At 41.7% G+C, this 15509-nt stretch overlaps 1 protein-coding gene across 9 annotated transcripts in view; it reads right to left on the reverse strand.

Moving 5' to 3' along the window:
- LOC311087309 (uncharacterized protein) overlaps positions 1-15509 on the reverse strand; it is a 504672-nt gene that overhangs the window by 197005 nt on the left and 292158 nt on the right. For all 9 annotated transcript variants that reach the window (XM_084120622.1, XM_084120620.1, XM_084120623.1 and 6 more), the window contains exons 18-20: positions 7673-7846; positions 6331-6504; positions 1207-1377 (exon numbers count right to left, since the gene is read on the reverse strand). In XM_084120622.1, the coding sequence (XP_083976748.1) occupies positions 1207-1377; positions 6331-6504; positions 7673-7846 (519 nt within the window). The remainder of the gene's footprint in view (positions 1-1206; positions 1378-6330; positions 6505-7672; positions 7847-15509) is intronic.

Below are 15509 nucleotides of genomic sequence, written 5' to 3' on the forward strand. Positions count from 1 at the left end.
AAAAGTTTTCTGTTAACATTAGTAAATCCCCTGTGAACTAACATGAACAAAGAATAACTGTATAAACTAACATGATCAGATTAAGGAATAAAAGTATTTCCTTAAGCAGAAGACAATCAAACAAGTTTTGTAAAAGGCAGTTCATCTGCTTTAGTGCTGCACCGTGATAGCCTGGTTCTACCAGACTCTCGTACATTTCATTTGTACAGAGAGTCTGGCCTCTCTCCATTGACAAGCGTTAACTTCCTTGTAGGCGGGTACTCTGTTGAAGTTTAAAACTATTGGATCTGACCAGAGTCACTCTGGATCTGCCATAACCAATTGCTAACGTTTGGTCGTGACGTATGTCAACTCAAACTAGCGCACGATCTCAACGTCATCGTTCTCAGCCACTCCCCCTGTTCGATGATTGGACCGGTTAAAAATTGATCGGAGAAAACCAAAGAATACACCACAATCCCAGACGGAGTACTGAAGGAAAATGAAATTGAGCGGAAGTACGTAGGAGGGCGGAGCCAGGCTAGCACCGTGAGGCAGTGTCAGTGTATTTTATGGATGGCTCAGCTAAACAGGCCAATAAGAGACTATTAACTACTATTATTCCTTTTAATTATACTAATGTCTAATTAAAACATCTACAAATGTATAAAACTGATCAGAGATCAGGTAAAACCCACAGACACTTGTTCAGTCTCAGTGAATCTGCGTGATTCATGGGTTCACAGAGATCATCGCCCCCCAGTGGTGAACCATTGACATTTCCAAACGTTTGGAAACAGTTATGACGTAACGAAGCCTCGTTTACTGAAATCACGTGACTTTGGCAGTTTGATACACACTCGTAAAGGTTTAATAGCTTCATGAAGCGTGTTTCGAAAGCGCCCATCACTAGCGTTCAGTCAACTTACCTTCAGTGGATCTTATTACAGCCAGATACTGATCACAGACTTTAAAATGTACTTGTTCAATTTTTACAAGTTAAAGTATATGCTGCACCAAAATTAGATATTTGTGAAATACAAAGATTAAATTGAAAGCAGTTATGAACAGTTCTGATCCCGATGTCTGTATATAACATTGTTCTGCCTCTACAGAAACTGCAATAATTATTGACCCATGATCAAACTGTCTGTCTGGAAATATTATCATCAGCTAACATTACAACTAAAAGTAAAGAGATATTATAAATAAATGAGCAATACTCACGTCAGTGTGTTGAGTTGACAGTGTTTATCCTGCAGTAGAGCAGCGATCTGATTCACTCGTGTGTCTCCTAGTTCATGTCCTCTCAGATTCAGCTCTCTCTGGAGTAACGGGTTTATACCCACAACTCTATTCACATACTGACAGGCTTCCTCTGCAGCAGGACTCACAAACCTGCAGAAGAGGCAATTCAGGTATACACTAAATGTCCATTGCATTACAAAAATGATTGATACGATAAAAAAACTTAACTATTGTTTTAAAGACAAGCTTAAGTTAGATATTTAGATGTCAAAATTTTCTTTAAACATTTAAATACACAAATAAATATATATATTTAAAAGAAACTAGAGCAACACTCAGTCCTAAAGCAAACTCATAAGAACAGAAACGTCTCGCAGAGCAGAAGGGCAAAAGCTCACTAGATCATGATTTTCAGTATGAATACAGAGTGTGAAATTAAGATCTTTCTGTCTTTAAAGCAGGAGGAGTGAGAAACATCAGCACAGAGAAAACTGGCTTGTGAAACTGCATGTTTGTGGACATCTGGAGACTCATAGACCTGCTGTAGAGAGATGCAGTGAATCTGGGCTTGATGGAAAACTATTATTGTTAATTATCAAGGTATACTCCTGAATGTCAGCACATATACTGACCCATAATGTCTATTTGACCTGTAGCTCGTATCACAACTAAACTGTGTTGACGGTTATCATCAACATGACAGAACCTGCGGCATCTGATCTGATCTTGATCATTTTGATGCAACAAATCGTCCAGCTTATTATATAACTAAAATAATATACTAGTTATGAATATTTAGCCTGCATATAGCTAATGTAGTTAATTATTTGATGCTGTATGGGCTGAAATATGTGCCATCAGAAACTGAATTTGAATCATTTATATTTGAATTTGAATTGCTAAACTTGAATAATTGCATTGAAAAACTGAATTTGAATCACATAATTTGAAATTGTATTGTTTAATTTGAATAATTGCATTGAAAAACTGAATCTGAATTGTATAATTTGAAATTGAATTTATTTGTTTTGAACTGAAGTCCAATACAATTTGATCCTCACTGAAAATTCAACTCTCTATATATCCTCACATTCAGTTCTCACAATTCAGATTCAGATCACTAAATTCAATTTCAAGTTACTGTGACAGACATCCGGGTAGTTGGAGGATGAAGGAAGAGCAATCGAGCGCAGATCGATAGATAGAGTTCAGTGGCGAAGATACACAGTACTCCTCTTCGGCCAATCAGCACCTACGCTTTGGAGCACAGTACCAGCAATGAAACGGCGAAGAAGTGCTTGCCTCACCTTGACCCATATATATACACTCACCTAAAGGATTATTAGGAACACCATACTAATACTGTGTTTGACCCCCTTTCGCCTTCAGAACTGCCTTAATTCTACGTGGCATTGATTCAACAAGGTGCTGAAAGCATTCTTTAGAAATGTTGGCCCATATTGATAGGATAGCATCTTGCAGTTGATGGAGATTTGTGGGATGCACATCCAGGGCACGAAGCTCCCGTTGCACCACATCCCAAAGATGCTCTATTGGGTTGAGATCTGGTGACTGTGGGGGCCATTTTAGTACAGTGAACTCATTGTCATGTTCAAGGAACCAATTTGAAATGATTCGAGCTTTGTGACATGGTGCATTATCCTGCTGGAAGTAGCCATCAGAAGATGGGTACATGGTGGTCATAAAGGGATGGACACGGTCAGAAACAATGCTCAGGTAGGCCGTGGCATTTAAACAATGCCCAATTGGCACTAAGGGGCCTAAAGTGTGCCAAGAAAACATCCCCCACACCATTACACCACCACCACCAGCCTGCACAGTGGTAACAAGGCATGATGGATCCATGTTCTCATTCTGTTTACGCCAAATTCTGACTCTACCATCTGAATGTCTCAACAGAAATCGAGACTCATCATACCAGGCAACATTTTTCCAGTCTTTAACTGTCCAATTTTGGTGAGCTCGTGCAAATTGTAGCCTCTTTTTCCTATTTGTAGTGGAGATGAGTGGTACCCGGTGGGGTCTTCTGCTGTTGTAGCCCATCCGCCTCAAGGTTGTGCGTGTTGTGGCTTCACAAATGCTTTGCTGCATACCTCGGTTGTAACGAGTGGTTATTTCAGTCAAAGTTGCTCTTCTATCAGCTTGAATCAGTCGGCCCATTCTCCTCTGACCTCTAGCATCAACAAGGCATTTTCGCCCACAGGACTGCCGCATACTGGATGTTTTTCCCTTTTCACACCATTCTTTGTAAACCCTAGAAATGGTTGTGCGTGAAAATCCCAGTAACTGAGCAGATTGTGAAATACTCAGACCGGCCCGTCTGGCACCAACAACCATGCCACGCTCAAAATTGCTTAAATCACCTTTCTTTCCCATTCTGACATTCAGTTTGGAGTTCAGGAGATTGTCTTGACCAGTATGGAAGTAAAATAATGTAAAATGTTTTTGAAACAAAAAAGCCTGTTGAATTGCACTACTTGAAAAAAATAGGCATTGCATTAACCATGCTTGCATTTTAATGCATTGTATTTTTAGGGCTTGCATTTTTATGGACTGAAATTCAACATGGTAGAATATTTAAGCTGTGAATATTTCAATTAAAAACATTTCAAACACATTTCCATTATTAAAAATTCAATAATCCATATTCACCTTTCATATTTCACTTCCAAAATATTCAAACTGTTTAAAAATACAACCTATAATATTCAACAGGCAATTTTCGGTCCATTTTATTTCGCTTTGCAAATTCGCTTCGACAAATTCAGTGGTTCAAATTCAACAGTAAATTCAACGGAACTGCAGGAAAAGCAGTAGATTGCCGAGCATGCTCTTCATCTGCTGTTAGTCAACCCCACCAGCAGGTGGTGCAAAAGCGTGTTGTTGACGAAGACCAGCAACAGTTAGAGCAAGCCATTCATTCATAAAACTCATTTAACAGCAATGTAAGTGTATTTGTGATTATTATGACGGCGGTTTTATGTTAAATTCAGTGTCTTCACGGTTACTTTCCCTGTGTAACCTACATGCATCTTTCTCTACCGTGAACAAGATTATAATGTTATTCCCCGATGCGGATATACAGATCCAATGTTACATTTTTGAGGTTGACATATATTTCTCTTGGTTGTTTAGTTGCCTTAACTTTATATTGTGGCGATGTGCTGCATGCAGGCTATTAGGGTTTCCCTCAATACTTCAGGATTCCCCTGCTGGACATATAAAACGCTTAACGTAGCTTAATGGACTAATTACAGTGATATAAAAGACCAAACTCGCAGGCAAGCAGATGGACTCAGAATAACGCGCAAAGTTTAATGCTGAGCGTTTCCCAGTGATAGACTGGCATAAAGTTGGCTTGACGTTGGACATTCGCACATTTAGGGACCGTCTCTAAAGTGTATACGACTTTGGTATACACGTTTCTAACTTCAATAGCATTTGAATAGAACGACTTACAGTCATAAAACCAACTGTAAAGTTGTTCATGTAGTGTCAGGTATACTGCGCACCCTTTGGATTTTTGATATTTATTCAAATAAATGTAAGTTTGCTATTGAAGTTAGAAACGTGTATGCCAATGTTGTATGCAACTTTGGAGACGGTCCCTAAATGTGCGAATGTCCAAATGTCAAGCCAATTTTACATTTATTAGGCTACATTTAGTCATTTATTTAGCAGACGCTTTTATCCAAAGCGATTTACAGTTAAAACTAACAATAGGAGGACAACAATATGCAAGTGCTATGACTTTTCCCAGTTTAAGCTGATGCAATACACGTATACTATACTATATATATATATATATATATATATATATATAGAGAGAGAGAGAGAGAGAGAGAGAGAGAGAGAGAGAGAGAGGAGAAGAAGAGAAAGTGTTAGTATTAATTGATCAAGTGTTGATTTTATGCCAGTATATCACGAAATGCTCGGCATGAAACTTTGCGCGTTAAGTTCATATTCTTCGTCCATCTGCTTGCCTGTAGCCTATATAGTAGCCTACAGCCTACATCCCCAATAAGGTGCGAGTTTGGTCTTTTATATCACTGTATTAGTCCATAAAGCTACATTAAGCGTTTTGTCCCGACAGAAGGGGAATCCTTGAGTATGATGAGGTATTGAGAGAAACCGATTATAATCCTGTTCATGGTAGAGAAAGCTGATGACATGTAGGCTACACAGGGAAAGTAACAATGAAGTTATTGAATGAAACATAAACACAGCTTTTGTGTCTTTATCATCTTTTCCGCATATATACTGACAGACAATCATTTTCATTTTATGAATGAATGGCTTGTTCTAACTGTTGCTGGTCTTCGTCAACAACACGCGCTTTTGCACCACCTGCTGGTGGGGTTGACTAACAGCAGATGAAGAGCATGCTCGGTAATCTACTGCTTTTCCTGCAGTTTCTTTGAATTTACTGTTGAATTTGAACCACTGAATTTGTGGAAGCAAATTTGCAAAGCGAAATAAAATGGACTGAAAATTGCCTGTTGAATATTATAGGTTGTATTTTTAAACAGTTTGAATATTTTGGAAGTGAAATATGAAAGGTGAATATGGATTATTGAATTTTTAATAATGAAAATGTGTTTGAAATGTTTTTAATTGAAATATTCACAGCTTAAATATTCAACCATGTTGAATTTCAGCCCATAAAAATGCAAACCCTAAAAATACAATGCATTAAAATACAAGCATGGTTAATGCAATGCCTATTTTTTTTTCAAGTAGTGCAATTCAACAGGCTTTTTGTTTCAAAAACATTTGACATTATTTTACTTCCATAGACCAGGACCACACCCCTAAATGCATTGAAGCAACTGCCATGTGATTGGTTGATTAGATAATTGCATTAATGAGAAATTGAACAGGTGTTCCAAATAATACTTTAGGTGAGTGTATATATAGTTGAATTTTCAGTGAGGATCAAATTGTATTGGACTTCAGTTCCAAACAAATAAATTCAATTTCAAATTATACAATTCAGATTCAGTTTTTCAATGCAAATTCAAATATAAATGATTCAAATTCAGTTTCTGGTGGCACATATTTCAGCCCATAATACTGTCTCACCTTAGTGTCTTCAGTTGACAGTCTGGATCCTGCAGTAAATCATTGAGCTCCTTCACTCCTGATTGTCCAGGATCATTTCCTGTGAGATCCAGCTCTATCAGGTGTGAAGGGTTTGATCTCAGAGCTGAAGCCAGAGCTTTATAACCTTCTTCTGTCACACTGCAGTTAGAGAGTCTAGAACAGAGGAAAACACTCAGCTGATTAATCAGTTAAACATGAACAATATAAATCTGAATGATCGCTCTTCCAGTCGCCTCTACAATAAGGAAGCCCCTCTTTCTGGTGGTCTACAGCACATTCAGTGGTGTTTCACTGGCGTATTGCATTGTTTAAGGGCAGCGATTCCCTCCCGTGCGCTTCAGCATAAAGAGCAGTTTCCCTAAAAGAGCAAAACTGATGTTGAGCGTCTTTTTAAAGATGCCTTTCCGTCCGTGTGTTTCTGGATGCGGTTGTTCCCTGTCCTCATCTGATGGCCACGATCTCACATGTCTGGGCCAAGACTGTGCTGAGATAGTGTTTGTGGATGGTTCATGTCCTCACTGTGAGAACAGGACCATGTTGGCCCTGCGGCTAGAGTCTCTCTGCTGTTACCCAGCACTGCCTCTGCACAAAGCAGAGCCGCCAATATGGTTAACACTCTAGGAGACCTGAGGCTCACAGTGGGAGTGTTTCCCCGTGGTCCTCCCGCTCCACTGGCCTGTCGTGTGCCGTCGAGCTGCCGGGTGATGGTGAGGGGTGTTTGCTTTTCGAATCAACAATGGAGTTTAAAAAATACGACCGATGGACCGACGATGAGGTTAAGGCTTTATTAAGCTTATATGAGGAGGACGAAATCCAGCGGGAACTGGAAAGTCACACACAGTCCTACATCACCGGACTAATTTGCCTAATCTTCACTGTACTTTAGACTGCGATGGAAACACAGACAGCAACAGGTCTGGGGCAAAAAAGATCCTGGGACAGATTGTTCTGGGTAATTTCGGTGGAAACGCGGCTTTAGATGATCATCTTATTGAAGAGCTACAGCAGTTTTAAAACCCAGTCACACTAGTTCTGTGTGCTGGAAGACACTGTTTCTTCTCTTTCATTTTTAACTATTTATTTGACATCTTCTTTATTCTCTGTTGAAAAGGCAGATTTCTGCATGTACACAATCAGTACATTGTATCAAATGCTGGAAATTAAACAATTACTAACTAGATAAAAAACACATAAAAAAATGTGACCAATAGGGAAAACCCAGAAAGTGCACTGCTATAAACAATGAAACATAAGCCCTGCCGTCTTCAAATAAATAAACTTCAGTCACACTGTAACTGCTGTACAGTATAATGATACTAACTGTAGTTTCTCCAGCTTGAATTGTGGGTTCATCAGTAGATCACTGAGGTTTTTCACTCCAGAGTCTCCTAGTTTATTCCCGCTCAGGTCCAGCTCTCTCAGGTGTGATGGGTTTGATTTCAGAGCTGAAGTCAGGATGAGACTCTGTTTCTCTGTAATTCTGCATCTATTCAGACTGAAGACAGAAAGAGAAAATGACTCAGATCTATGATGATCAACTAACGTGTTCAGCTTCAACCATCAGACTTTTGATGACATAAGGGATATCAAGGTAAAGGTAACATGGAGAAAGACTACACATTGTTCATTTAAATATACTACCAACATTGAAACAATAAAAAGGTTGAAAGCGTTGATCTATTTATGTTAGTATACACATTCATTTCATTTAATCTTTAAGGTTCTTCCATGTCAGTGTCACCCTTGGTTTGCTCACTGGGTCAAATGTGTTTATGACGGTTGTTTCAGACACATTGTCTACTTGCTAAAACTTTACAGTAAGGTTTCATTTGTTAACATTAACTACATTAGTTAACATGAACCAATGATGGACAAGACTATACAGCATTTAATAACCTTAAGTTTAAACATTTACTAATACATTTTTAAATACAAAAGTTTTATGTTAACATTAGTAAATCCCCTGTGAACTAACATGAACAAAGAATAATTGTATAAACTAACATGATCAGATTAAGAAATAAAAGTATTTCCTTAAGCAGAAGACAATCAAACAAGTTTTGTAAAAGGCAGTTCATCTGCTTTAGTGCTGCTTCAGTGTATTTTATGGATGGCTCAGCTAAACAGGCCAATAAGAGACTATTAACTACTATTGTTGCTTTTAATTATACTAATGTCTAATTAAAACATCTACACATGTATAAAACTGATCAGAGATCAGGTAAAACCCAGACACTTTTTCAATCTCAGTGAATCTGCATGATTCATGAGTTCACAGAGATCATCGCCCCCCAGTGGTGAACCATTGACATTTCCAAACGTTTGGAAACAGTTCTGACGTAACGAAGCCTCGTTTACAGAAATCACGTGACTTTGGCAGTTTGATACACACTCCGAACCACTGATTCAAAACAAAAGATTCGTAAAGGTTTCATAGCTTCATGAAGCGTGTTTCGAAAGCGCCCATCACTAGCGTTCAGTCAACTTACCTTCAGTGGATCTTATTACAGGCAGATACTGATCACAGACTTTTAAAATGCACTTATTTAAATTTTTACAAGTTACAGTATATGTTGCACCAAAATTAGATATTTGTGAAATATAAAGATTAAATTGAAAGCAGTTATGAACAGTTCTGATTATGTCAGAAAAAAAACATTGTTCCCTTTCAAAAGCTACTATCGATGCTGCGCTGCTTAGCGCATTAGGAACGTCTTTAATCGTGACCTGCTGTGAATATAGTGTGTAAACACGTCGATGGAATCGACCGGAAGTAATATAGCCGTTTCGGTATATAACCTATCGGTGACGTCATCGGTGCGCACCCGCAACACGAGGATATAATTAGATGAGCCACAGGTGCATCGTCAGGTCTTTTGTCTTCAGAGACCTCTCTGTATTTGGTGTGCAAGCATCTATTTTCTCTCTCTGCTACAGATATTGTTAGGAGTTATTTAGCTTTATACCTGGCAGTGTGCAGATTTTTCTCTCTTTCTCATCTCTTAACGTTCTTAAAAGAGTTTCAAAAAGTCAAAAAGAGAAATGAGTCAGCAAGCTAAGCGTTGTGTCCCTCCATGTTCTCGTCCTATGTCAGAACTGGATACACACGCTTACTGCTTTGTGTGTTTGGGGGAGGAGCATGCGGCCGCCGCATTGGAGTCAGGAGAGTGCGAGCATTGTGAACTTTTCACAGTTAAAATGCTTCGCGCTCGTCTTGGCTACTTTCAGTCCGCACCCGCATTATCATCGCGGGGCTCCCGAATGGATTTGGCTGACGAGCAAGAGACGGGTCCGTCCCTTTCGCTTGCTTGTTCACCAGATCCACACGTTCCCTCGCGTGATCCCGTTGCTTCTTCGGCTCACGCAGGGGACGATAATAAATCTCTTGGGTCTACGGACGTCGAGCAGCCAACCTCTGAGCATTCCTCGCGCAACGATAAATCTGTCGAGGAACTACTCGAGGTGGTTACTCGTGCGGTGGCCAGATTGCAGCTTGACTGGCCTCGCGAACAAGAGACCCCCGAACGCAGTAAGCTTGAGGATAGGTTTTTGTCCAACGGGGGGGGCACTTAAACATCAGTCTCTCCCCTTCTTCGAGGACCTCCATGATGAGCTATCTAAGTCATGGAGAAAACCAAGCTATCTAAGTCATGGCCACCCAACCTCTCCTCGGTCCTTCAAGACCAAGGGAGGTGAAAAAGCAACCCTGATAAAAACAGGAGACAGACTCGTCGCGCTCAGCAACCTCCCAAGCCAGACCTCAGGACTATCATCAACAGAAAGAAGTCCTGATGGTATGGCGCCCAGTCTGGTGGGGGTAGCCCCCCACGGGACGGGGTGCGTATTATATCTGACCGCCCCTTCTCGTTACCCCCACGAAACCTCTCCATCCCCGCCACCTCTGGTGCTTCAGGGGGCAGCGGTTTCCAGTGAATTGTTAGATGTTCCGTTGCTTCCTGCTGTCATCCAGGACACGGAACATCTAACATCCCCTCAAAAGGAAGTGTTCAAATTGATACCACTCTCAGAGAGTCTGGCAGCGTGGAAACTTCTGCCAGACATTTCTGCGTGGGTATTAAGCACAGTACAGATAGGATACAGAATCCAATTTATTCATCGTCCTCCACGTTTCAACAGCACGGTATCCACTTCCGTGAGACCGGAGCTGATGCATAAACTGTCACAAGAGCTACAAACTCTTCTTAACAAAGAGGCCATAGAACATGTTCCTCTTCCAGAGAGGGAGTCGGGTTATTACAGCAGATACTTCCTGGTTCCCAAGAAGGATGGGGGGTTGCGTCCAATCTTAGATCTTCAAGGCTTAAAACGTACAGTCAAAGCACTCAATTTCAAGATGTTAACCGTCAAGACGGTCGTGTCGCAAATTCAACATCACGATTGGTTCGTAACGATTGATCTGAAGAACGCATATTTTCACATACAAATATTGCCACAACACAGAAAGTTCCTGAGGTTCGCTTTCGGGGGCGAAGCATACCAATTTCGGGTTCTTCCATTCGGCCTAGCCTTGTCACCCCGCACATACACAAAATGCATGGATGCAGCACTGGCTCCATTAAGACTACAGGGCATTCGCATTTTGAATTATATAGACGACTGGCTAATAACTAGCACAATCGCAAAAGGTGGCGCTTCAACACAGAGACATCGTGTTAGCTCATCTAGTTTCTCTAGGGTTGAGATTCAATACCAAGAAAAGTGTTCTTTCTCCTGCCCAGAGAATGACTTATCTCGGGATCGTTTGGGATTCGATCATGATGCGGGCACAATCTCTGTCTCCCGCTCGAATCAAGACCATTCAGCTAACCATGAGCAAAGTCAAGCTAGGCCAAGATCGCACTGTTCGTCAGTACCAAAAAATGTTAGGTTTCATGGCCTCAGCATCCACGGTAATTCCTCTGGGGCTGTTGCACATGAGACCGTTTCAGTTGTGGCTAAAAGCCAGGGGATTTCATCCAAAGGCCAATCCTCAATGGCAAATAAAAGTGACGCACCGAGGGCTTCGTACACTATCTCTGTGGCTCAGACCCCGGTTCCTCGCCTTGGGTCCCACTCTAGGGGCGCCTTATCGTCGCTGATGGGCTGGGAAGCGGTCTTAAGTGGTCGTCCAGCTCAAGGGGAATGGGAGGGTCATCAGCTCGATTGGCACATCAACTGCCTCGAGTTGATGGCTGTATTTCTGGCCCTGAAATATTTTCTCCCCCAGTTGAGGGACTGTCATGTCCTAGTGCAGGTGGACAACACAGCGGCAGTCTCTTACTTAAATCACCAGGGAGGGTCTGCGCTCACGCAATCTGAACAGAATAGCGAGGCAGATTTTTCTCTGGGCCCAGGAAAAGTTCCTGTCACTCAGGGCAGTTTACATTCCGGGGTATCTGATGAGGGTAATGTGGGAGCTGATTTACTGTCCAGACAGAAACTACAGATAGGGGAATGGAAACTCCACCCAGAAGTAGTAAAACAGATCTGGACCAGATTTTACGAAGCGGAGGTGGACCTCTTCGCCTCCCAACAGACAGTGCAATGTCCCCTCTATTTCTCTCTGAGTCACCCAGCCCCCCTAGATCTGGACGCGATGGCATACACATGGCCCAAAATGCGCCTGTATGCATTTCCTCCAGTATCTCTGCTCCCGGGAGGTCTAGCCAGAGTTCGCCAACAAGGGTCTTGCCTCTTACTGATAGCGCCGCGTTGGCCGAACAGAGTATGGTTCTCGAGATAATATCGCTCCTCGATGGCTCGCCATGGGCGATTCCGGAGAGGAGGGACCTTCTGTCGCAGGCAGAGGGCACGATATTCCATCCCAGGCCCAACCTGTGGAACCTTCATGTTTGGCCCCTGATGGGTACCAACTGAGGGGCACTGGGCTTTCGCCTGCCTTTATTGAGACCATTCTAAGTGCTAGGGCCTCCTCCACTAGAAAGAGTTATGCCAACAAATGGGATGTCTTTGAAAGGTGGTGTGTCGTAAATAATGCAGATCCGGTCAACTGCCAGATTGCTTCAGTTCTGGAATTCCTGCAGGAAAAATTATCAACAGGCACATGCCCCGCCACTCTCAGGGTTTATGTGGCCGCTCTTTCGGCTTGCCACACCTTGGTTGACGGGGTGCCACTCGGGAGACATCCTCTGCTCGCTCGCTTCATTCGTGGGGTCAGACGACTGAGGCCTCCCGTAAGAACCAAGATCCCTTCATGGGACTTAGCTATAGTCCTCGAGGGTCTGGTTGAGACCCCCTTTGAACTTCTGACCCTAAAAATGGTTTTTCTTATGGCTATAACCTCTCTAAAAAGAATCGGGGATATGCAGGCACTGTCAATATCGCCATCCTGCTTAGATTTTGCCCCAGGAATGGTGAAAGTGATTTTGCATCCTCATCCTGATTACCTGCATAAGGTAACTTTCTCGGCTGTACATCCGGTCACTCTTGAGGCCTTCTGCCCTCCGCCGTTCCCAACGCTGGAGCAAGAGAGATCTCACAGACTGTGTCCAGTCTCTTCAGACCTACATCACTAGCCATCACTAGCCAGTGGCGTAAGTCAGAGCAATTGTTCGTTTGTTATGGGGGCAGCAACAGGGGTGCTTCCACCACCAAACAGACCATGTCACATTGGGTCAGGGATGCTATTGCTCTTGCCTATGAGGCGTGTGGCCAAGCTTCGCCAACGGGTCTAAGGGCTCACTTCACCAGAGGGGTCGCCTCCTCTGCTGCCTTGGCAAGAGGTGCCCCCTTGCAATTTGTTTGTGATGCGGCAGGCTGGTCCTCTCCGCACACTTTCATAAGATTTTATAGCTTGGATGTTCATTCCACTCTGGGCTCTCGTGTCCTTGAGTCAACGTCACAAGCTAATGTCTAGGGCTTTCTTGCGTTCTTGTGAGCACACCTACACAACCGTAAGGAGTCCAGACACCTTCAAGCACGGCGGCGTGGACATTCTCGTTCCCAATGCGCTAAGCAGCGCAGCATCAATTGTAGCTTTTGAAAGGGAACGTTCCGGGTTACTTGACTGTAACCTTGTTCCCTGAAAAAGCAGAACGAGATGCTGTGCTGCATTGCCGTGCTGATGATGTCCCAGAATTGCTCTTCAGACAAAATATCCTGACGATGCAACTGTGGCTCATCTAATTATAGCCTTGTGTCGCGGGTGCGTGCCGATGACGTCACCGACCGAGGCTATATTACTTCCAGTCGATTCCATCGACGTGTTTACACACTATATTCACAGCAGGTCACGATTAAAGACGTTCCCAATGCGCTAAGCAGCGCAGCATCGCGTTCCGCTTTTTCAGGGAACAGGGTTACAGTCAAGTAACCCAGAACGCTCTGCCTCTACAGTAACTGAAATAATTATTGACCCATGATCAAACTGTCTGTCTTAATCAAATATTTAAAGCTTGATATCATGTTTTAATTGTGTGTTTTTAATTTGCTGTTTCATTTTATTACTTTAAATTGTTGTGGTTCTGTGTGACGCTGAGGGAAAAACTGCTTAAAAGTAAAGTAATATAAATAAATGAGCAATACTCACGTCAGTGTGTTGAGTTGACAGTGTTTATCCTGCAGCAGAGCAGCGATCTGATTCACTCGTGTGTCTCCTAGTTCATGTTTACTCAGATTCAGCTCTCTCTGCAGTAACGGGTTTTTACCCACAACTCTATTCACATACTGACAGGCTTCCTCTGCAGCAGGACTCACAAACCTGCAGAAGAGGCAATTCAGGTATCAACTAAATGTCCATTGCATTACAAAAATGATTGATACGATAAAAAAACGTAACTATTGTTTTAAAGACAACTTAAGTTAGTTATTTAGATGTCAAAATTTTCTTTAAACATTTAAATACACAAATAAATATAAATTTAAAAGAAACTAGAGCAACACTCAGTCCTAAAGCAAACTCATAAGAACAGAAACGTCTCACAGAGCAGAAGGGCAAAAGCTCACTAGATCATGATTTTCAGTATGAATACAGAGTGTGAAATTAAGATATTTCTGTCTTTAAAGCAGGAGGAGTGAGAAACATCAGCACAGAGAAAACTGGCTTGTGAAACTGCATGTTTGTGGACATCTGGAGACTCATAGACCTGCTATAGAGAGATGCAGTGAATCTGGGCTTGATGGAAAACTATTATTGTTAATTATCAAGGTATACTCCTGAATGTCAGCACATATACTGACCCATAATGTCTATTTGACCTGTAGCTCGTATCACAACTAAACTGTGTTGACGGTTATCATCATCATGACAGAACCTGCAGCATCTGATCTGATCTTGATCATTTTGATGCAACAAATTGTCCAGCTTATTATATAACTAAAATAATATACTAGTTATGAATATTTAGCCTGCATATAGCTAATTTAGTTAATTATTTGATCCTGTCTCACCTCAGTGCCTTCAGTTGACAGTCTGGATCCTGCAGTAAATCATTGAGCTCCTTCACTCCTGATTGTCCAGGATCATTTCCTGTGAGATCCAGCTCTATCAGGTGTGAAGGGTTTGATCTCAGAGCTGAAGCCAGAGCTTTATAACCTTCTTCTGTCACACTGCAGTTAGAGAGTCTAGAACAGAGAGGAAAACATTCAGCTGATTAATCAGTTAAACCTGAACAATATAAATCCTTAAACTGAATTCTATTTTATTCTTTGTACAAATGTATTGAAAGTCAGTTGCAAAAACTGACACCTGAATATGGAGGCAAAAAAAAGGCTCAGTGAACTTTAATATGTTAGATGTCAACATCCCTTTCAAGACTGCAATTATCTAAAAATGTACAGCTCTGAAAGTCTATGATCTGAATGATCCACAACAAGCAACCTGAAAATGGTTGGAAAATTAGAAAATTAAAGTTTGGGAATGGCCCAATAAAGTCCAGACTTCAATTCCATTAAAATGCTGTGGAAGGACTTGAAACACAGCTCATGCTGGAAAGCCTGCAAATGTCACTGAGCTGAAGCAGCTTTGCAAGGATGAGTGAGACAAACGGACCCAAATACCATCACAGTGGTGTAAAACACTCATAAACTACAGGAAGTGTTTAGTCAAGACTAGCTGCAAAGCTGAAAGCAGAATCAAAGATACACAGCTCCCTCAAAAGCACTAAAATACATTAATCCTGTCACATAAAATCTTAAGA

Source organism: Abramis brama (assembly GCF_963993115.1).
Source record: "Abramis brama genome assembly, chromosome: 7".
NCBI lineage: Eukaryota > Metazoa > Chordata > Actinopteri > Cypriniformes > Leuciscidae > Abramis > Abramis brama.